Raw genomic sequence first — 23,824 nt, forward strand, 5'->3', positions numbered from 1 at the left:
TGGAACTTGAACCTTATGTCCACTGGTTGTTTTTCAAGCAATTTCATAGGTATGCAAGATGATAATTTGATGTATTATTCTGTATGCTTATAGAGAGTTTTGCTTGAAAAGGTTAGGGATTTTGCCAAGATCAAATAAGAGATGTCAGCCGAGCTTATCCTTGTGTGGTGGGACACATGTAGATGAATAAAGTGAACAAATGAAGGAAGGTTCTGTTCTCTGAAAGTGGAATCCGAACCCGAGAATTCCAAGAAAGTGATGGGTGATACTTTGCATTTTAAAGGAGAAATCAATTTAAATAAAGGGTAAAAATGGTTGTGTTCCTTCTTTTCTGTGAAGGTGAGGTTTCAGCACGAGGTCTACCCGCCTTGCAAGCCAGAGTGTGACCCCGGCCTCCCGGAGCGCCCGGTCTCCCGCCAGGCGTTCATCGTGCAGGATCTGGAAATTCGAGACCGTCTGGCAACGTCACAAATGAACAAGTTCTTGTACCTGTATTGCAGTAAAGAAATGCCTCGAAAAGCTCATTCCAACATGGTGAGATTTAAGACCTCATATTTTCTATTGTATTTCGTTTTGGAAAAGTGTGTTCATTGTATCTAACTGCAGAAGATTGAAATGGGGGAAATTGAAGTTTTGTTTTTTTTTTTTCATATTAGTATGAAAATACCTTTTAAATATGCTGCTTAAAGATTTATTATTTTTAAAGATTTTATTTATTTCAGACAGAGTGAGTGGGCATGAGCTAGAGGGAGGGGCAGAGGGAGAAGCAATCTCCCCTCTGAGCAGGGAGCCAGATGTGGGATTCGATCCCAGGACTCTGGGATCATGACCTGACCTGAAGGCAGATGGTTAACTGACTGAGCCACCCACGTGCCCCTTAAAGTTTTATTATTTAAAAATTACTTTACATGTCGCTTTTAGGGTCCATTTTATAATTGTCAGTGTATTGATACCTGAGGCAAACTGGAAGTCCATGGTGATCTACACAGAATATTTAGTATTGCTGGAAGTGTTCCAGATGTCTGACAGTTTGTGAGTTGTAGTGGAGTAGGAATGGTTCACTCAGGATTGCTAGAAGAAAACGTCCTAGAAGCTGTCTTTGGAGTGTGGCCCTGTGAATTCGCTCCGGGGCCCAGCGGACCCTGAAGTGCGTGTACCACACTGTCGTTTGTGTCTTTCCCACTAAAGAGAACCCGTATCCTGAGCTTCGGAGAGCGTGTGACCCAGGAGGGTGTGATTCAGGTCTTTAAACAAAAAGGGGAAAAAATTCCATTTTCAGTTCTTCTATAACAAATGGGACTTTTTTTTCCTTTTGTTTCTTCTTTCTTCTTCTTCTTCTTCTTCTTCTTTTTTTTTTTTTTTTAAAGAAAACAAGGTTGTAATATAATTGGAGAAAAATGTCGTTCTTCTCTCGTAGTTGACGGTGAAAGCATTGCATGTGCGCCCGGAGTCCGGCAGGTCACCACAGGAGTGCTGCTTGCGAGTGTCCCTGATGCCACTTCGCCTCAATATTGACCAGGTTTGTGCTGCAAGCGTCGTGTGTGCAATTCTGTTTCCGTGTCCCAGGTTCAGAAGGAGAGATTTAATTTAGGTGAATTAAAATGTTTATTGTTATTTAACTATTACGAAAATCGCGTAATTGAAGAATTCTGCTGGTAAAGAACAGGGCAGATTCATCAGGCGTTTGGAATCTGAACTGTTGGTGAATAAACATTATTAGATGTTCTGCTCCAGTCTCCTCATTGTCTGCATGACCCAGCACTTGGTCCCTGCTTCCCATTCTCCCGTGCTCACGGACGCACACTGGGGAAGGTACACAGGTGTTCTCAAAGCATAGGAAATGACTCCCTGATATCTGTGATTGAAAGATCCGAGGGCTTGTCTCTTCACCACAGCACCTGGAAGAGAATTCCTTCTGCCCTGGGCAAGATGACAAATTATTTCGTCACGGTCACATTGTCATTGTGACCGTGAACAGGTCACAAACAACAGATTTGTGGAAAGACCCAAAGAAGTTCACTTTGCAAGCAGGCATTTCCATCAAATTGGCCTGGGTTTTGCCTTAACTCCGCTGTTTAAAAGATAGTTGGTGCCACTTGGGCAAACTAGGTTCAGGGGGTGTGAGCACTTGACGCTCTTTAGTCCGCTGGGGTCAGATTGGGGTTAACGCCTCAGTTCTCTTTCCCTAGTTGGTGGCTTTGGGCAAGTCACTTCTCCAAGCCTCACTTCCTTCACTGATAAAATCAAAGTAGTAGAGGTAGATACAGAATCATTTTTTTTTAAATAAGGATCAGAAGAGACTAGTGTGAGTTAAATATTTAGCTTGGTGTTAAGGATCAGAAGTATTAACTGTTGTTCTTATTAACTGAAGCACGTCACACCTGGAACAGATAAGTGGAGTTCGCAAAGTAGTCTGCTTTTGAGACAGCAGAACTGTCCTACTCCGCCTCACATTGGTGTGAGAAGGAGAGTCTGTGTGGAATAGCACTGTTGGTTTGCTTACGTAGTACGGATTGAGTAATGTTGACTTGTTATTGAAATAAGTAACATATTTCAGGGAGAAGGTATTAAAATGATCATCTTGTGAAAATATGGGCAGTTTCTCAGAAAAATTGTCTTGTGAGGCACAGAAGTCCAGCACAGTTTCACATTAGTATCTGTAGCTTCTGAGCTGGGACAGAGAAGAATTTCTTTGGCTACCCATATTTTGATTTATCCATACATGAGCCTGTGATTGAATAGTTTTACAGTCAAGCATTTATGGGAAATTCGATCTGTGGAAATTAGTGTGAGCAAGAATTTGAGTGGGATACTTCTTTATGGCATGACCTTGCCAGACATAGCAAACCCAGGTTTTTTTCCTTCTTTTTTCTCTTTTTTTAAGATTTTATTTATTTGAGAGAGAGAGATCATGAGCAGTGGGGAAGGTAGAGGGAGAAGCAGACTCCCCGCTGAACAGGGAGTCTGATGCAGGACTTGATCCCAGGACCATGATCTGAGCCAAAAGCAGATGCTTAACCCACTGAGCCACCCAAGCGCCCTACCCAGTTTTCTTAAAAGACTTTTTTTTTTAAATACTGAGCTTAATTTCTTTTTAGAACTATAAAGCATTGTGATTTTTGAAATGGGGAGATACTAATCTTTGAGAAAACAGGGAACTCTTTTGGCTGACCTGAAGAGGAACGGGAAATCGTTCCCCAAGATGAACCCAAGGGGAGCACAGCCATGCTCACAGGTGTGTGCCAATGGGTTCATTGCGCAAACGTCCTTTCAGACTGGCACCTTCTAAGATCGACAAGCTTTGGTTTGAGAGAGCAAATGGTCATCTGAAGAGAAAACTGGATACTTCTGTTCTCCATTTTTTTCTTTCAAAAACAAATCAGTTGAAGAACAATGAATGCTTTGCATAATGTTTTCCTCACCAAGCATGTCCCTGACTTTATTTCTTTTAACTAGATCACAGATAGTAAGTATGAAAGCAACATGCTATTTTCTCATGTTTTCAAAAAAGCTGCATTGCTGTTTAAGTTCAGGGCCATTGTTTCCAAAGCTCAGCATGCCCGTAGGACACTAGGCAGAAGGAACAGTTTTCATCTGGGAAAGGGTAAGTAGATGAGGCGGTCATGTAACTAGGTAGTTTGAGTTGTGAACTATGAAGAGGCCAGATTTCCTGACTCCCCAGTCTGGTGTCCATTTCAGTGTAGCACTGCGTACAAATCTGTGCGGGGAAGATATGCTTGTTAGTCCCAGATGATCTGCCGAATGCCAGCCTTGTCCCAGGTCCTGTACCAGGATGCTGGGGATACAAAGATAAGTGAACATCCCCATCTTCAAAGATCTCTGTATGGGAGTGGAGACTGACATAAAACAGAGGACTTTAGCACCCTGTGGTGAGTCCTAGTGGTAAAGATATGCATAGCGGGATGTGCCGCAGCAGAAGGGGTTCTGAAGCCAGGCAGGGAGTTCAGAGGAGTGAGGGGTAATCAGGAAAGGCTTTCTGGAGGAGGTGACACTTGGCCATGGGTCTTAAGGGAAGTGGTGGAGTTAGTTGCATTGAGATTTGTGTAAAGGCATTGAGGGCCTGTTTCAGGTTGTGAGAGGAGATGTGAGGCCATTCTGCTAAGGGAAGTATGTGCTTGGCTGAGGTTTGAGACGGTGACTCTGTAGCAGTACTGGTTGGCACATTTGTGACTTTTTAGCATCACTGCTTGATTGAGTACGACATTATAATTAATTATTTTAACACTTCTGTCCTGCGATAGAGGATACTGTTAATATCTTCTTAAAGCTAGAAATAACTATAGCCTAAGTTAAGAAAAAAACCAAAAACAAAAACCACATTTCTTTAAAGTTTTATGAAGTTGATTCTATGGAGGTACAGTTTGCATACAATAAAGTGCCGGATTTTAGGTGTACAGTGTACAGCGTGACAGGTACACTGGAGTAACTACTCCGCCAGTTGAAATAGCGTTTTCTGTGTCTTTCAGAGTCCCCCGTGCCCCTTTGTGGTCGGTCTCCAGCACCTCCAAGTAACCACTGGTCTCCTTTCCATCACCATAGGTTAGCTCCTTCCATCCCACAGCTTAGTGTAAACGGAAGTGTGTTCGGCTTCCTGAGCCCGGAGCTTCATCTGTGCGGAGGTCCGTTCCTTTTTATTGCTGAGGATGGATGTCCTGCTGTGGCCGTACCACAGTTCGTGTATCCATTTATGTGATTTACATTTGGTTGTTTTCTTGGTTTGGGCTCTTAGGAATAAAGCTGTTACGAGGTTGTGTACAAGTCGTCTTTGTCTTGGTTATCATAAACAGTGTCCAGGCCATGAGGCAGATGCGTATTTGACCATCGTAAGAAGCTGTTGGTTTTCCCTTACAAGGTGCTTAGACCCTTGGACATCCCTTCCCCCAGGAACTTAAAGGGAGCTGCTGCTGGTTCACACTCTGACCAAACCTGATACTGTCTTTTTAATTTTAACGGTCTTATTTGGTGTTCGTTGTGGTTTTCGTTTGGATTCCCTGATGGCTAACGATGCTGAGCGCCTTTTCACACGCTTACTTGGCGTCTGTGTACCCTTTTGTGAAGTGTTTGTGTCTTGTTAGTTTTAAAATCAGATGGTTTTATTGAGTTGTAAAGAGTTTAGCATAAATACCAAAATCAAAACTTCTGAGAGCGTATCGAAATGCTGACAATTAATATCCCCTCTTCTGTTTTGTGCATTTGTAGTGAAAATGGATAAAAGCGACTATCTCTTTGGTCTTCTTTCTCTCTCTCTCTCTCTTTTTAAAGATTTTATTTATTTATTTTATTTATTTATTTGGCAGAGAGAGAGATCTCAAGTAGGCAGAGCAGGCCGGGGGAGGGGGGGCAGGGGGAAGTAGGCTTCCCACCAGAGCAGACAGCCTGATGTGGGGGCTCGATCCCAGGACCCTGAGATCATGACCCGAGCCGAAGGCAGAGGCTTAACTCGCTGAGCCACTCAGGTGCCCCCCTCTTTTTTTTTTTTTTAAGAGCATATTTATACCTGGAAATTTTCTCTCGTGTTTTTTGAAGGCAGTCGTAGAGTCAACGTATTTATTGTGTTAAAATATCACCATCTAGTGGTCAAAGAATAATATTTTAGGTACTATTACATTTGAAACATCCAATATTTGATACACATATGTTAAATGTCTGTATATATGCACGCATACCTGGGTGATATATAATGTATGTAATGTAACAAAATATACGTATATAAGTGTGAAGCATAATGAGCAATTCATAAACCCGCTGCATTACTGTAGAACCAAAATAGTTTCAGTACTATTGAAACCATGTCCTTGTTCTTCAGTCCCATCCCTCAGTCTCCCATATGCCACATTTCCTAGAAAAAATACCTTTCTGACTTTCATCATTTATACTTCTGGTAAACGTTAGTAGTATTTGATTAGATCCTTTGGAATTACCAGACTTAGGGTGTGCTACCAAATATGACCCTTTACTTCCCCACCACATTGCATTTTGGTACAGTAGTAATGCTTTACATTAATTGAGAATTTTTTTAAATGGAAGGAAGAATAGGCATTTAATCTCCAGATGGTGAGAGTGAGGTGGGTAAAACAAAGCTGCTAATACCTGGCGAATGTGGCTCGCTCGGACAGCATTAAGACAGGTCCGTGCATTTTCATTACGGTATCATTTCAGAAGAGACCACACTGGGTGATTTTATGGATTTTAATTTTGAGTATCTTATCCATTGGAGAAAATGTGTTAAGGCAATAGAATGTAGTGGTAAAGGCAGAAATACGGCAGTAAGAACTTGCGATGCACGTGCCTGTGTCCAGGCTGGCCGGCTGCTGTTCCTCACGGCAGTTAACATGCCCGCTGCCGCCGGTTCACACAGAGCGCTGGTGTCCAAGAACAAGGAGCCGTTTCTGAGAAAATCAGAATGTACTTGATTTAGAAATAGCTATGTGATCTTTAACTTCTGTATCTTAATTTTCACATCTCTAATTTTCTCAGAGTTGTGAGAATTAACAAGGAATTGTGTGTGTGTGTGTGTGTGTGTGTGTGTGTGAGAGAGAGAGAGAGAGAGAGAGAGAGAGATGGGAAATAGGAACAGTGCCTCACGCAGACTAAGAACTCAGAAAAATTATAGTGGTATTCATATACCACTATATGTAAAATACGGGACTTTGAGATACTTCATAGTTTCAGAAGTAGATGTCCCCCTCCCAGGCCCCCCGCCCCTGTGCCTGCCCTTTGGTTATAATTACATCTTTTCATTTTAGGATGCCTTGTTCTTCCTGAAGGATTTCTTCACAAGTCTTTCTACAGAAGTAGAGCTTCTAATGGCTCCAGATCCAGAAGGTATTAAATATGTATATTTGGAAAAAGTCTATAACAAGTACTTGGGTTGATTTTTGATTGTTATGAGGCCTTTTTGAGAGTGTACTTACAGTCTTTATTCTCATTTATATAAATGTGCTTTTATACTTTGCAAATGCTGTTTATGTGAGAGTAATAATTTAAAAAGTAGAAGTCAATTTTCTCTAGCAGTAATTGTGTTTATTAAATGCAGCAAAACAAGTTAATTCATAGGAATTTTAAATGGTTGCTCTAAAGAAGCATTCCTAATTTTTCCAATGTGCGCATTACCTTTTCAGTTAAAAAGTCTCCTGGAGCTGATGTCACCTGCAGTTTGCCAAGGCACTTAAGCACCTCCAAGGAGCCAAATCTAGTTCTTTCTTTCCCTGGGCCAAAGCAGCCTTCCCAAGATGATGGTGCCAACTCAGTGGGAGTGGTTAATGGGGAGGAAGAGAAGGACTTCTCAGCTGAAGAGGCATCATTTAGTGATCAGCCCGTGTTTTTTAGGTAAATCACTTAATTTTGATGACACGTGAAATTATTTTAGTGTTTTGCAGGTTCTTTAATGTGTTTATCTACCACTAATTATGAGGTTACGCCAGCTTTTCTTTGCACTGCTGACCAGTAACTGGTGTCTTTATTTATGCGTGGGCTCCACATGTCCTGCACCCTTGATTACACATGGTAACCCTGGTTCAGGAGTCGTGTCTCTTGATTCTGGAGCAGGAACGTCCTTTTCCTCTTAGCTTCTTCCTTCTGTCCCTCTTCCCGGTCACTCTTACTGGCTTATTTGTACCTCCTCAAACATCATGCCCTTACCTCTCTGCCCTCACATACCTTGGCTTCCCTTCAGTTTCCCTGTGCTTCCCTTCTCCCATGTGGAGAAGGGCATTTGCTGTCTGGTTTTGCATCTGCCCTTCCCAATGACTGTTCTGTCTTTCCTGGCCCTTTGCTTATTCCCTGGCTCATTTGGCACTGTCAGGAAAGGCCCGCATGCTCCTGCTGTCCTGCCCCACCACTCTGCTAGCTGGTTGCACACTGGAGTTTATACCTCGTTTCCAGACCTGTTCATCCTTCCCATCTTCCTTCTATCCCCACCCTTCATGGTGGGCCTGGAGCCTTGGCTCTTTTGGAAGGAGAAAGAAGAAAGATTGAAGCCACCTGTGTTGTGAGGAACCGTTAGTTACTTCCCCTCATTTTCTGTGCTCTGGCTGACATCAATCATCCCCAGATACTGTCTTTTCAAGCTGACTCTAGGTTAGACTTTGGGTATGGCCCTACGTGGGCATGTAACTATTTAAAGTGCTTTCATATTTTATATATCTTGTATACTGTAGAAAATAGAGGGAAAAATAACATTATGAGAATTGGAAGGGTCCTGTAAATGATCTCTGGCAGTTTTAAACATTTCACCAGGAAAGAAGAATCTCTTTACTTTCCCACATTGATCTTTGAATTTTTTTTTAACTACAAAAAATTGTGTATCATAAGTAATAATTCAAATTCTCATTTTATATTAATCACACATGAACTCCTGGTTTGGTTTTTGTGAACACTGGATAACCAATCCAAAAGAAATTGAATTGTTAACAGTTCTGGCCTGCAGGCAGGGAAATTTGACACTTTTTATTCAGCATGCATAGCCTCACTTAGGTAAATGTTTTGTTTTGTTTCTTTTTTAATTAGACTGTTTAAAAAAGCTATGGATTTGTGTTTCTACTCTCACAAGCTCCTAGAAGGCTTAGGGGTGGTAGTCAGTGATACAGTCCAGGTTACTCACTTCACGGGCGAGGAACTTTAGTGTCTGGAGAAGTACGTTGCTTTGTTCAAGACCACACAGTTAGTGGCTGAGTCAAGGCCAGAACACAGGTCTTAATCCCAAATCTAGTGTATTTTCTAAGTGATGGCCTGATTTCTGCCAACCATCCCACAATATTTATTGAGCTCTGTGTATGCCACAGTGAGCAAGGTGAGAAAAATTCCCTGTATAATTGAGCCTACAAATAATGAACATACATGATTTGTCATATTATATGCCATGAAGAAAACAAAGAAAGGAAGAGAACCAAAATGCCCAGAGAACCAAGTGGAGATACGTATTTGGATGATGAGGGATGACCTGGGGTCCCAGGTTCTTGTAATGATTGATGTTTAAGTACAGCTTTTCCATTTTACTGTGCGTTAAATTGGACTTTTGTGTAAAGGCTTAGGATATAAATGCAGACACTAATTCGGTAGAAAAATTATGTTTTAAGTCCAATTTACAGTCCAGCTTTGGGAAGTTCCCTTTGTTTGATGTATACTATCGGTGTCTAACTATGATTTCATTCTTAAAGAATTCCGAATGGTGTGTCAATATCCTGTTTATAAGCATTAATTTCAAGGATGCTCACTAAAATTCACCAACAGGGGTGGCATTTTAAAAGTTGACTAAGACGTTTAGGCTCAGAGTTAAGTTCCTTGCCCATGATTACACGTCTAGCTGGTAAAAGTGGGATTCGTGGCTGGCTTTTCTGGTGCTCTCTGCGTCCTGACGCAGTTGAGATAAATCCCTTACCTCTTCTCTTTTTTACTTCTTGGTAATGATTATATTATTTGGTTTGATCTTGAAGGTTGCCTTTATTATTTTTTATAAATTGAGAATATCTGCCAGAATAAATTTTTCTAAGGTAAACATTTAGTAAACTAGGGGAAGTTTTTTTGTGAGAAAATTTAAATAAAATATATACAGTGTATAAGATGATTAACTTTCGTTTAGTTGTTATATTACCTTAAGAAAAGGTAGAGCCAAAAGACATTGCCCTTTATTTAGGCCTCAAGATAGTCACCTTATTTATTTTGTGGTTTCGTTTTTATTACCTAGTTGAACTGTTTAATTTATATCTAATTTCAACCACAGGTACTTCTGAATATAACTAACTCCCCTCCTTTCTTTATCTTCAGAGAATTTAGATTCACATCAGAAGTTCCTATTCGACTTGATTATCATGGCAAACACGTATCAATGGATCAGGTTTGGAAACTTTGTATAAATATACTCTACAAAGTTATCTTCTTTGTTTTTGTAATGGAGTTAATTTTCAAACTTTTTATGTCATGGTTTATATGTTTGAAGTGACGTGCAAGATTTTAAAATTTAATTCTGTTTTTAAAGTAAACATTATTTACTTAACCCATGAGTAAAATTTAGTATAAATTGGGTAATATATATTATTAAGTGAATTTTTTTTTTGCTCTAAGTATTTCAAGTGTTTTAGCTGCATTAATGAATGAATATTACCTTGACTTGTCCAAATGACCACTATTTTAAATGTTCGGTCGCTCAGTTACACATTAATCTGGCTTTTTTGAATTTTAAAGGGTACCCTGGCCGGAATTCTGATTGGTCTGGCCCAGTTAAACTGCTCAGAGCTGAAGCTGAAGCGGCTTTTCTACCGGCATGGGTAGGTCGATTTTTATCTTATGAGGCTTTATGGTATAGTGACTGCAGTTAGTTTACAAACAAACCGGGCATTGACTTTTCTTAGCAAACATAAATCATTATTTTACAGTATTCTGTGCAGAGAGCTCATTTGTAGAGGAGGCTTACTGATTAGGGTCTACTTCTTAGGCTGAGAGAGTAGTAGTTTGACTAGAGTAGTATTTTTCAAAAACAGGTGTAGTTATTTTTTAATAATTTCCCAAGGTCATAAATTCATTTATTTAGCAGGAGGACTGGCATTTCACAACATAATGGTTCGTAATAACTGAGACCCACGTGGCAATTATAGACAGTGAGTTAATCCTGTGCTAGAGCTTTAAAGATTTTATTTCTTTATTTGAGAGTGAACGTGTGTGCACATGTGGGGGGCAGGGAGAGAATCTCAAGGACAGTCTGTACTGAGTATGGAGCCTGATGTGGGACTCGATCTTATGAACCTGGGATCATGACCTGAGCTGAAACCAAGTCTGATACCCAACCACCTGAGCCACCCAGGCACTCCTGTACTAGAGCTTTAGATGTTCAAGAAATAGAAGCAGTGGAAGAACACATTCATATATGTTACTGAAGCTTTATAGAAATTACTAACATTAAGCTGGATTATATATATGTATACATATGTTTATGTATATTCAGATTAAACATCTGTAATATTTTGTTCTCGTAATTGGTACATTTTCTTTTAAGTTAAAAAAATCCCCCCAACTTATTATGTAAACAAACTAAGTCAGAGAAAGACAAATACTATATGATTTCACTCATATGATGAACAGATGAACATAGGGGAAGGGAAGGAAAAATAAAATAACATGGAGGAAGGCAAACCATAAGAGACTCTACACTGTAGGGAACAAACTAAGGGTTACTATAGGGCATTGGGGTGGGGGGTGGGGTAGCTGGGTGATGGGTGTTAAGGAGGGCACGTGATACAACAAGCACTGGGTGTTCTGTGCAACTGATGAATCACTAAATTCTATCCCTGAAACTAAAAATAAAAAAAAACTCCCCAGCTTATCTGAACCTACAAATCTCTTTCCTTTCTCTGTATACTAATAGTCATTTGCTCTAGCTTGCTAGGTGTTGACAAATTGTTTTCGTATGCAATCACCGAATGGCTTACTGACATTAAGAAGAACCAGCTACCGGGAATCCTGGGAGGTGTTGGGCCTATGCATTCACTAGTACAATTAGGTGAGTTTTCTTTTTTAATCAAAAGATGATTTATTTTGCTTGATCTGTGATTCTTTTTTTTTTTTTTTAATATTTATTTATTTGACAGAGAGAGAGAGAGAGAGGTCACAGTAGGCAAAGAGGCAGGCAGAGAGAGAGGGGAGAAGCAGGTTCCCCGCTGAGTGGAGAGCCCGATGCGGGGCTCGATCCCAGGACCCTGAGACCACGACCTGAGCTGAAGGCAGAGGCTTAAACCACTGAGCCACCCAGGTGCCCCTTGATCTGTGATTCTTAACCCCTTTGGAATTATGGGTGTCTTTGGGACAGTCTGTGTGAGGACCATCTTTCTGGAAAACTTCTCTGTATGGTCTTAGACACCTGTAAGAGCACTTTGCGTCCCATTGAGGTTAAAACTCCCAGGGTTAGAATGACAGCAGAGATCGGTGCTCCTGCAGTCCCGCTGATTCTGTTGACTGCTGTTCTAGTGCAAGGCCTAAAGGACTTGGTCTGGTTGCCGATAGAGCAGTACCGGAAGGATGGCCGCATCGTCAGAGGCTTCCAGAGAGGGGCTGCCTCCTTTGGCACCTCAACAGCGATGGCTGCTCTAGAACTCACAAACAGGATGGTTCAGACTATACAGGTATCTCGCCACCGACCACCTCACTCTATACAGAGAGGAAGCGCTACTGTAAAACGGCTGGGGTTTTTGTGTTTTTAAAAAGATACTGTGAAATACACCAAATGCTGAGAACAGATACCCTATTCATGATGATTTAATATCATCGGGTTTTGTGGGGTTTTTTTTTGCTTGTTGTTTTTTTTTGTTTGTTTTTTTGTTTTTTTATTGCTCAGCTTTCCGGTGTTAAATAATTGGTAGAATAAAGCAGTGGAATGCAGTGTCAAATTTGCTTGCCCGTTTCAGTTAAACTGTAATCGTTAAGTCAGTCGGGGATTTATTTTGCCTCATCAGTGAGACTAGATCCTAGCTAGACGTGAAGGAGGCATTGCAGATCAGATAGGAGATGCAGTAAGGGTTGTCCTGCTAAGTACTGAACTCCGGTTGACCTCATGCAGGTGTCCCAGAAATGGCATTGTCGATTAACCTGGTAACACAGAGAGGGTTCTCAGAGGGACAGAGGAGGGAATGAGAAAGTCGCTCAGTCCAGATACTAGTTCTTAGTGTGCCCTTTAATGTTCTTGTTATGGAAGTGCTCAGTTTTTGTCGGGGAGAACTCCGGGCCCTGCAGACGCGCCTGCGGTAGGGCCTGTGAGTCCCCCTGCTCTTCCTGGCTCCGGTGGCAGGTGCGTTGTTGGAGCACAGCTCTGCAGACTGTCTTCTGATGCGTTTCTTACTTTCTGGTGAAACGATCCAGGCTGCAGCAGAGACCGCTTACGACATGGTGTCTCCTGGGACCCTTTCTATTGAGCCCAAGAAGATGAAAAGGTTCCCTCATCACCGCTTAGCGCACCAGCCCGTGGACCTGCGGGAGGGCGTGGCAAAGGCCTACAGTGTTGTCAAGGAGGTGAGTGCTTCCCCGGGCGGGCAGGCCGCAGCCGCCTTCCTGCGGTTGGTTGGAAGAGTATTCTGTGGTTGCACACCCTGGGAGTGGGCTTGGAATCGCTGCCCATAGCAAGTGGCAGTGCCTGCAGGAGGTCCTGACGGGCTCCCCAGGAGAGTCGTGATCTGGAGGAAAGGCTGGTTCTTGGCGTGCGGAGCCAGCCGGGTAATGGCCACACACACAGGCTCATGCCGGCCCGACGTGCTCGGTAGTTCTGCGCCGCAGTACTCCGCTTTGCTTAAAAGTACAGCTTTGCGGGCGAACCACTCACCCTGATCCCGTTCCCATGCCTTCACTCTCCTGAAGGTGGTACACATTTTGGGTACATGTTTTTATAGCTTTACTGTGTATTTACCCATAAGCAACACATACCATTGTTTCTATTTTAAGAGCTAACATACTTGGTGTCGTCGTGTGCGTATCCCTGTAACATCTGCCTTGCAAGATCTGCCCGTGGCGATACACGTCCCCCTCGTTGGGACAGTCTCATGGCCTTTTGTCGTAGAGCATACCGTACTTCATTTTCTCTTGGTAGACCTTGTTTTCCTTAAAGCACTGCTGCAGCAATGTTCATATAAATGTCCCTTTGTTCATCTGTGCCAGAGGTTAAGAATGAAGTTGGTGATTTGTAACTATCTGAACCTCAACATTTATTAAGCCTAATTGCAGTTCAGTTGCACCAGTGAATCCTGGTTTTTAATGGGCACTGTCGGGGACGTTCCCCGTTGTAATCTTTCTTGACATTCTTTTTATGACATGAATTTTGAGATTTTTAAAAAATATTTATTTATTTGAGAGCAAGAGGGTGAGAGAGAGCGAGCAAGCACTAGCGCTGGCAGAGGAAGAAGCAGAGTCCCCACTGAGCAGAGAGTTCGATGCGGGGCTCGATCCCAGAACCCGGGGACCATGACCTGAGCTGAAGGCTCATGCTTAACCGACTGAGCCGCCCAGGTTCCCCGAGGTGGTTTTACTCTCGATGCGTGTATTAGGATTTCATTAAAGATCGCCCCCGTCCCCCCGTCCCCGTCATATTCGGACAAGCGCAAGTGCCTGGGATGGTCTTTTCCCTGACAAAGTGGCCTCCGTGGTTCCGAGTGGTTGGAAGACCACTGAGGCAGGGCCCCCAAGAAATGTATTAATGGAATAAATAAAAGCAAGACCATTTGCTTTTCTCCAAAGGAGATTTAGTTAGCAGAATAGGGACTGGTCAGATCCGATCCTACAGATGTCAGGATTGGGCCAGTTTTCAGTAGACATGTTAGAAGTCTGGTTTATAGAAACGATCCTGGGGTTCAGGGCAAAGCTGGGGCCCTGGGCAGCGGGATATAATAGCGCTTGGGTATGGAGCACTTTGCAGTTAGCATAGGGCTTGCCTGATTCGATCTGTGGCCGTTTGAAGAAGCATCTGGGAGCTGAGTTTGTGTCAGGCGTAGAGCGACCATTCAGGGAGGCAGTGCTCCTCACTTGCCTGGGAGGACGCTGGTGCAGCAGGGATGGCTGCCCGTGTAGCCGGCGAGTCAGCAGCGGGGCCACGGCAGGCCCGGGGTGTCCGGGCCTGCCGTGGGGTTCTCTGTGTCTGAACTGTCAGTGCGAAGAGTGGGGGAGGGAGGGTGAGAGCCGTGAGCACGGATCGAGGTGGTCGGGGCGCGTGATTCCACGGCCGCGGACTTCGGTGTTGATGCTTTTTGAGCGGAAGCGCCTCTGTGGTGATAAGAATCTTCCTTTGAGATGTTAGTGACTCAAAGACGGAGAGAGAACGTTCCGGCTGTTCCACAGATTGGCTCCTCCTTGAGGTCAGGGCTCTGCTCACTGTGGCTTCTCGGTCACATCTGGCCCAGACCTGTATCGGTGTGGACCTCCCAGCTCAGAATTATTTTAACAATTTTTTAAAGGATTGGAAAAAGAAAAAAAGCATCTGTGGTAGAAACTGTGTGGCCTGCAGGTATTTCCATGTGCTGGCTGACTGCTGCTGATGTCGCTCCCCTCCGTGGTAGCCGGGGGCCATGGGGAGGGCAGCGGCCACACTCCGGGGCGGGCCTCGTGAGCTCCGGGCGCCGGCCCCTGCGGGTGCCTCGTGCCGCTCGCGTCTGACCCTCACCGCACACGTGGAGCTCCCCACTGAAAGGACCCGACTAGCAACCAGCCCAGACAAAACAGAAAGAAAGGGTGAGTGAAAGGACTTGACTAAGAGGACACCGTGACGCGATGCAGCCGAGACAGGAATTCACGTCTGTCGTCTCCGGGATGCGGGGTCGGTCCTCACTGTGTTCTCCTCCGCTCGTGCCCGCTTTGTGCGTGGGCCGGGGAGCGGCGCTGAGCGAGGGGAGAGGGATGCTGCGGACAAGTGCAGCAGCCGTGAGCATTTTCTTTGTTGTCTCAGTTTCACTGACTGTAGGTGCTTGTGAAAACCGCACTTGTACTTGTTTCTCCTTCTTCCGTACTTGGTGTCCCCCTGCGGCATCGCGTGCTTACCCTGCCGTGCTGGGTGGAGAGGACGCTCTGTTAGCTTGTCGGAGCGAGGTCTGGATTCTGGGTTAGGACAGCGTTCCTTGCTTTCCCTGGAGAGCAGCCCAAAGTGCCTGGTGTGGTGCCCTTGCCTGGAAGAGTCAGAGCGGAGCCGTGCCTCGTGGCCCTGTGGGGTTTGAGCCAGACGGTGGAGTCGAAAGTCGGCTGACGCTTTACCACTTTGGCTTGATCAGCAGGTTTCTACGTTCCGCTGTACGGTGTAGCAGTCACAATTATTTTAAAGTTACACAGGGATAAGAAACATGAAAAAATGCTGAAGAAACTTTTTAATTATTAAACAAGTTCCTGTCTTATGTTTTCAGAATTTTTTCTGTTTAATCCAATCCTTTCATCTTCATTGAATGTTCCAGTTTTCTTTTTTAGTACATAGCCAGTGACTTAAAACAGATAATTTTCTGGAGCTTTGTAGTATTAGGTTTTCTTATTACAGTTGAATCAAAGGAACTATCACCGTATCCCTTTTGTGATTATATTTATTCCAGAAGCTTTGTTTGTGATGTTTGATTTAACTCGAGTCATTATTAGTGCCAAGAAAGCTACTCTTCGATCATCGAGTACTTCTTTAAACTTTCCTACCTGAAATGGTAGCTTAGCTCTATTTTCTGCACACAACGTGTCACAACAAAATGCTAAATCATAATAATTGCCTCTTATGTTCCGTATAATTACAATTTGTCATAAATATAATTATCCTGGGTTATCTCAAAAGCACAGTGGACTTTTTGGTCTAGTTATAAGCATAATGTTGATGAACTCTGCTGAAGTTGTATACAGGAGGTTAATGCAGAGATTTTTCTGACCTTCTCTCCCCTCCCTCTTTCAGGGACTCACGGACACGGCTCAGACGATTTACGAAACTGCAGCTCGAGAACACGAGAGCAGAGGGGTCACTGGTGCCGTGGGCGAGGTCCTGCGCCAGATTCCTCCTGCGGTGGTGAAACCTCTGATTGTTGCCACAGAAGCGACATCAAATGTATTAGGTGGCATGAGAAACCAAATTAGACCCGACGTTCGGCAAGACGAGTCACAGAAATGGCGCCATGGGGAAGACTGATACTTCAGATGCGATTGTTTATGGAGATAGTGAGGGTGGAAATAAGGAGCACCGTGTCCCACTGGCCGCTTTACAGGGTACTCCTTTACTTAGATTGTGCTCATCTCAGGAACAAAAGCATTTCTTAGTTAAATAATTTAATATCAAAGCAACATGCAACCAAAAACTTGTGACATTTAGGGCTGGTTTGGTACTTGCCTAGAGAAATGTTTGGTGGCTAGTGTCAAAAGACCTTAAGCGTTTGCTGCCGAGTGAGTGGGTGCTCGCTCTTACGGAAGTGGCTGTGGTTTCCTCGCTGTGGGTGAGAGATCATGGGCAGCCTCCTGTTACAGTCCACAGTGCTCAGAAGCATTTGTGCACTTTGAAAGCACTATTTATATTGCCCTGAGGAGTTGATTTTCTCAAGGTTTAAAGAGAATCACAGCTTCGAAACGCTCATTGAGAATGAGAGACAGAAGCTACAGGGAAAGTGAAACAAATAGGATTTTAATATAAATATCACAGAGGAATAAATGACCTGGTCTGTTGGATTTAGTGTCCGTGCGCTCAAGAACATTATTTCCATCCCCTCAGAAGGTCTTTCTGGGGGCGTTTGAGAACGTGCGTGTTGCAGACATGTCTGTCGTGTTGCACTTTAGTGTGTGTGTGTGTGTGTGTGTGTGTGTGTAGATTAATACAAGTCATGTGATCTGTTCGTTATGTAATTTACAGATTTTCATAAAATATAAAGAGTAAGACAATGTTTTTGGCAAAGGAAGCGAACTCAAATGGAGTAACTTTCATTTATTTCAAGTGTAAATGAAAATGTGCACTCTCTAATGAACTGGGGCCCGTATGATTGTTCGTGTGCTCACTCTCAAGCAGATACAGTGCAAGCTTGTTAGGAATGTGTGGAAAGGGAGATTGGAAATGATTTTTACTTTTCTGAAATTAACCAAAAATCCTCCAAACATGCCCTAGTCAGCTATTTCGAAGTACCGCTTTTACTTGGTTAACAATGTACATTTTGATAACCTGTCAGGAATGAATAAAGTATTTTTATTTAAATTTAAAATTGTTTTATGCTTCCATGAACATTCTGCTTTTCTTAGTGCATGTTCTTAGATGCAGCACTTGGCTCCATCCCAAGACACTTGGGAATACTTCCTCAAAACTGATTTTGGTTAATATCCAGTAAATCATTACCTAGGAGTGAGAGGAAAATTGTTTGCAAGGACTCGCTTTTTGACTTCAGGTGGCTCTAGCAGAAGGTGTAGGGCTTCGTGTTTAAAACTGTTGAAAGTTGTATGATGTGCATTTTCTGACGCAGGGAGAAGGCCGCCATCCATGTGAATTTGGATTTCAGAACCACATTTCAGGTTGGGGTTTGAAAAATGATGTTGAATCGATCCCATTCTCTAGATTTTCCGAACAAGAAAGCAGTGTAAACTCAACATCTGGACATTTAAAATTTATGAAAATTGCATTAAACAGCATTTAATTTTTGTTTCCTTTTTACTGCTAAAAAAACCTTAAAAGGGCTCTGCTCACAGAACCATCAGTTACGTTGTCCCAGTTAAATGGAGTTGTGTAGAATGTGCTCCTGAGTGAACAGTAGCCACACCTGTGTGTCATGGAGGAGGCTCAGCCTGCTTCTGGGGCACGTACTGACCGCCCTGCTCGCTGACTTCCATGTGTCCTGAAAACAGAACATACCATGTCTGTCATTTGTGGTGATTAACCAAACTGCAAAGCCCTTGACCAAACTTAAAAATATAAAATCTCTTTAATTTTAAAATACATCTTCCACAATTACCCTATTTAAGTTTAGTTAGATACAGTCTAGGGAGAAAGAATCATCCTCTTCTTTGTACTCTTGAGTTGCAGATAGACACATCTTTTGACAAATTTGGTTTATAAGTCCTGTTGTAACATTTATCTTCATAATGTCATCTCCGTGGTTCTTTCTCTGTCCTCCACTCCTGCACCCACTAGCCACAGAATCTGGGTTTCTGAACCAGAAACCTGCCTCAGAAAAGTCCAGGTCAAGGCTCTGTTCATGGCCCGTTTAACCAAGATGCTCTTTATTTGAGATGTTTAGGTAGACTGTTTGAAAGCTTCTGCATTATTAAGTATCCTTAATTTTTTCTTTCTTACAAATACCTTTTCCAGCCTTTATGTCACAGTGACACAGTAAGAAAGAAGAGCGTTGGGTAGGACCTTTAGGTGGCCAAGTCTGCCCTCACTCGGCAGGTGACATGGTCAAGGCATTGGATTTCTCTAAGCCTCAGCGTCTGTAAACCAAGGGGTTTTATATGACAAATTGCAACAGATTTTTGGATGATCAGGCCGTGTGTTTGTGTGTGTGTGTGTGTGTGTGTGTGTGTGTGTGTGTATAGAAGGTCTGGGATGTAGTGCTTGGTAGACTGTCCCAGACCTATGACTCCCCAGGCTGGGGGCGCCAGAGGAGAGCACGGAGGTCACACTGCACACAGTAGCCACGGGCTCCCTCAGGTCTTGGATCTCTCAGAATACTGCGTTTCTGAGTGGCCACAGTGCCTGTAGGGTTGACTTTTGATGTGTTACTCTGTGTGGAGTAGACAGCGTGTGCACATGTCGCTGCGTGGAAGCCATCTAGGTGTTTCCCCAGTGAGGCCGGGTGAATGAGCCTGGCCAAGATCCACCAGCGAGTTTTAGGATAGCACAGTGTCACAGAAGCGTGTGAAGGCCACTTTCTAAAGGCCGGGAAGGCCGTGGCCCATGGCAATACTTCCTCTTGAATGGGGCTGATGTGCACCTCCGGTTTCCCTTCCTGTGTGTCCCCAGATTGCTATTATTTACAAGTAGACCATTCCCTTTCAATATTTGCCTTTTAGGATAGATGTAACACAGTATTTCTTATAGACATAGCAATAAACTTTCATTTTTGTGGAGTTCGGGTCCAATTTGGATTTCCACTTTAAGCACATATATTTCACATCAATATTTTTATAATGCAAGACTCACTTTAGGGAATCTTTCCAAGTCGCAGTGTGCCTAGAATAGCAGAAATACTAAAAACTCGTGTTTCCTGCCTCCTGCTGTGTGTCACTCTTAAATGGTATTAAAGTATTTCCAGGAAAAATGTTTAGTTTCTAATCCCCTCCTTTAAAAACAGTGATCTGTAGGTTTGGTGCCTTTGCTCAGTCTCAAAATAGTCTAGACAGTTTTGTCTGCTCCCGTGCTGGGGCTGCTGGTCCAGGGTGTTCTGCCTCCCTCCAGTGTGTTTGGGCTGGATTCTAGGCACTGTGTTTTCTTCCCAGAGCAGAAGGACAGCGGGCAGTGTTGACTTTCAACAGTTTTAAATGAGAACCCTTCACTACATGGTTTCAGGGTTAACAACTGCTGGAACATTAAATTCTGTAGATGAGAAAAACCTCATGACTTAAGAGACCTCACTGGCCTATGCTTCCATTTTCTTACTCCTGCACGGATAAAATTCTTCAGAATTATGGGGAGGAGTGTGTCAGGGCTAGTGTTCACGGTGAGCAGTTACCCCGTTTCCCCTTACATCCTCTGGACCTACTTAAAGGGCCAACGTCTATAAAGTTTTTGAGCTTGAAAGTAAGGGACTGTCAAAAACAGAGTGATACTCCTGTATCTGTAGCTGCACCCATTGGACATACCCGCTGGTATCAAATAGAATAAATCAAATAGAAATCTGTGAGTCTTAGATTTAACTAGGAAGATTATCTGTATAGTGTATAGTTAACGTAGGGGAAAAAATCTTTAATCAAACAATCTTATTTCTGTTTATCGGAAGGTAGAGTCAGTCTTGCCATAGAAACCCAGGTGAGTGCTTTAGTGCCAACTTATTTTTATTTCCGTATCTTCAGGACCATGTAGGCACACCACCCCCTTTGGTAGACCTTGTAAGCACAGCTGCCGCGTCCGTTGATGTGGGAGTGTTTTCCTTAGATCCTGTTACTGTACGTGAGACACATAAAAGGTGCTCTAACACCATCCTCGTGGGCTGCTTTGGGGTGAGAAATTGGGAGTTTCAACTGCTCACGCTGAGAGGTCCACAGTGGTCAGAAGCATCCGTGTCAGGGATTTTTGCCTCCCGTCCCAACCGTGGGCACCGTAGTTTGAGCATGTGGCCTCGTGGTAGGGGCCAGGGTGCGGGCTGCTGTGCATCATAGGGTGGTGGAGGTGGCAGCAGGGGGCTCGTGACCCTTCCGGTGCCGTGGGCTGTGGACTTAGCAGCCTCTTGTTTAAGAAGTGTGTCTGCTTTGCTGTTTCACTTGCGTTCTATATGTACGAAATGGCAGCTTCCAATTTCTGGTTGGATTTGTCCTGTGTCGTTTCCATAAGCCACTGGTCCACTGTGGAATCGGTGGGGGGAGAGAGGGGCGGCGGCAGGGCGGTTGCCAAGTCCAGCCCCTCTTCGAATCCAGCCTGACTTACCTTAGAGATCAAACCTAATCTCACACAACGCTGTATACTCATTGCTAAGTTTCCTCATTTCCCTACTTAATTTTGGATGTGAGTACTTTAAGAATGCTGCTGCTGTATGAGTCTTTTTGTGGAAATGTAACTTGTCGGTGTGACTATGGAAAATATTATGAAATGAAGAGTACTCTTGAAGAAAATTAAAATATTTACTCTTTGGAGCTTGCTTTAAACGCTGTTGTCTTTTGCCACGCACGGGTCCCAAGGCCTGTATAAAACACTTTTAGGGGTGGGCCATAGGTCTGTGTCAGACCCTGTCACTGAGAAACTGTGTTCCCCTGAGCCCGGTGCTCATGATGGCAAATCGCGTGTCCACCTGCTGCCTCTTTCTGAGAGGCACAGGGACGTGACGGTAAAGTTTGCCCCTCCTCCCCCCTGCAGGGGATCCGTCACTCTGTTTTCTCAGCCCTGCAAGGTGGACTTGTGGCAAGCACACCTTCTAGTGTCCATCTGAGGGGCCTAGATAAATCCCTGGCAAGTCTGCTCTATGTGGGGAAATGTTTTTACTTGTAAAAGATGAAGATCTTATTTATTATTAATCTTTCGGGGGGCAGCAAAGCAAGGTTTTTTAAGTGATAGCAAAGTGATAGGACAAAGCTCCTGAGGAGGGAGGGGACCCGAGAGGGTTGCCCTAAAAGAGATTTTAAAGGAATACTTTTAAAGGGAACCTGCTTGGGAGGAGGTTTTGATGGGACAGGTGTCACTGTAGAACCGCTCTGAGCTGTCAGGGAAGCATCACGGCACACCTCACACGTGGCTCTTGTGACCGTCGGGCGGGAACCTTCGCAGGGTGCTTGCTGCCTGCGGGGGTTGTGGGTGGCTCCTTCCATAAGCTCAGGGCCCCTCTGAGACGCGGTTGGTGCGGCCCCTGTTTTCCAGAGAAGTCAGAAACCCTGCTCTGGTCCCAGGCTGTGACTCCCAACCCCATGTTCATCCTAGCACATCCCTTAAGGGCAATTTGTACTGTGGTCTGGATTAGTGAAAGCTCGTCACAAATTAGGAAACTAAGAAGGGAATTTTTCTAGAAGATTAAGATCCACGGTTCTTGGAATGCTTGAGCTGAAGGCAAGAACAGACTTGCTTCTCTGTCTCTCACCTGCATCTCCAGCCCTGCTCCCCTCGCCTGGCTTGGCGCCAGCTGCCCTAGTTCTCTGGTTCTCCCCCTTCCTGTATGCAGAGGTTACAGACCTTTTTTTCTCTTTCTTTCGTGAGGAAGCCCAGGCCCCACTCAGCACCAACTAACTACGATCTGCTGACGGGGCTGTCAGGGTCTCCACACCTTAGCAGTCTTGACATTCGGGGCTGGCTAATCCTTTGTTGGGGGGCCCGTCTGTGCATGGCGGGATGTCGAGCAGCATAGCTCTGTGTCAGACCCTGTCACAGGGTCTGTCACCCTTGGCCTTACCCAGCAGCGCCCCTCGCCAGCTGTGAAACCCAGAATGTCTGCAGGCATGGTCAGATGTCCCCCGGGAGGCAGAAGAACCCACCTGGCGCAAACCACTGGGATAACCGCTCCCCTGGGGGGAAATAACGTGCCTCCTGGAAGGAGAACAATGCCTCGGAGCCTTCTCACATTCCTTTCCAGAATGCTCTGCCCGCTTCCTCCTTGTCGCAACTTAAAAGTTACCGTTTTCAGACACGGCAGCCATCCTACTGAACGACTATTCTCCATTATCGCACACGTACAGGACAGACGTCTGTGGTGCCGCTCTCAGAAGTCTCCACTGACTTATCTCAGTGTCCGTTGCCGGACACCCTCCGGGAGGGCAGGGCGCACACGCACCTGGCGCCTGGCATGGGCCCTTTTTCCCAGAATCAAGGCATCGGGGCCTAGTGGATGGATGAGTGAGTGAATGAATCTTAGCGGTCCTGTAGTCCCACACGGTCACTTTGCAGTGAGGATGAAGTCCGGAGAGACAAAGGTCTGTGCCCGAGATCACACGATCAGGACTTGAAGAGGTCCTTTATGCAGTGCAGTTTACTGTTTCTTGATTTTAGCAATATATGAGAATACCAATACATACACCTACAGAAAATAGGTGAAAACCCCGCATTTGTTCCGTATGTACTGGGACTGCCACGCTCAGCACACCGCCCTGTCACAGTCACACTCAGCCTCGGCCAGGCCGGAAGCGGACGAAGCAGAGGGCCTGGCAGACGACTGGAAGGAGGCCCTGAGGAAGGGACTGATGGAGCCTGGGTGGGTGGGGCCGGGGAGACCACAGGACCTTGGACCCTCTCTGGCGTTCAGCTCTGGGTCCGTGCCGGGCCTCCCAGGAGTCCGTGGTGATGCCTCACCTTCTGAGAAGCTGCTGGAGCAGCAGGAAGCCTGGCTGTAGGCCCGAGGAGACTAAGGTTCCCCAAACCTGCAGCTGAAGGAGGGGCGGCTGGACAGCGGCGTGGCCTGGCACGCAGGGAAAGAACCAGAGCGGCCAGAGGAGTAAATCCCACCCTCGGGGCCCCTACCCTCCCGAGGGGCAGATAAGCGCCCCCCAGCCCTCGAGCATCCTTATTTTTATCTGTGCTATTCCTTCTGCAGGTGACAAAACTGATGCTTCCGAGAACTGACCTGCCCAAGGCCACTCAATCTGCTGGTCAAGGAACACTCATCCCTGGTGACAGATAAAGCTCCAGATCCCAGCCGCTTCTCGTTCTCAAGTCCAGTTGGTGCCCCTCCCTGTGTGGCAGCTCTCCTCAAAGTGGGGCTGGAGGGGCCCAGCC

General features: G+C 44.7%; 1 protein-coding gene across 5 annotated transcripts in view; it reads left to right on the plus strand.

Annotated features, from left to right (window-relative positions):
* ATG2B (autophagy related 2B) overlaps positions 1-17,687 on the plus strand; it is a 95,925-nt gene extending 78,238 nt beyond the window's left edge. For 3 of the 5 annotated variants that reach the window (XM_032837475.1, XM_032837474.1, XM_032837477.1), the window contains 10 exons: positions 340-534; positions 1,418-1,519; positions 6,768-6,846; positions 7,143-7,350; positions 9,787-9,856; positions 10,204-10,286; positions 11,394-11,515; positions 11,980-12,134; positions 12,868-13,017; positions 16,403-16,633. In XM_032837475.1, the coding sequence (XP_032693366.1) occupies positions 340-534; positions 1,418-1,519; positions 6,768-6,846; positions 7,143-7,350; positions 9,787-9,856; positions 10,204-10,286; positions 11,394-11,515; positions 11,980-12,134; positions 12,868-13,017; positions 16,403-16,633 (1,395 nt within the window). Of the gene's footprint in view, positions 1-339; positions 535-1,417; positions 1,520-6,767; positions 6,847-7,142; positions 7,351-9,786; positions 9,857-10,203; positions 10,287-11,393; positions 11,554-11,770; positions 11,885-11,979; positions 12,135-12,867; positions 13,018-16,402 lie in introns of those variants that run through there. The other 2 variants (XM_032837473.1, XM_032837476.1) reach the window with 2 other exon arrangements.
* Positions 17,688-23,824: the final 6,137 nt, after the last annotated feature.

The sequence above is a fragment of the Lontra canadensis genome, unplaced genomic scaffold, assembly GCF_010015895.1.
Source record: "Lontra canadensis isolate GAN:19392208 unplaced genomic scaffold, GSC_riverotter_1.0 scaffold98, whole genome shotgun sequence".
NCBI lineage: Eukaryota > Metazoa > Chordata > Mammalia > Carnivora > Mustelidae > Lontra > Lontra canadensis.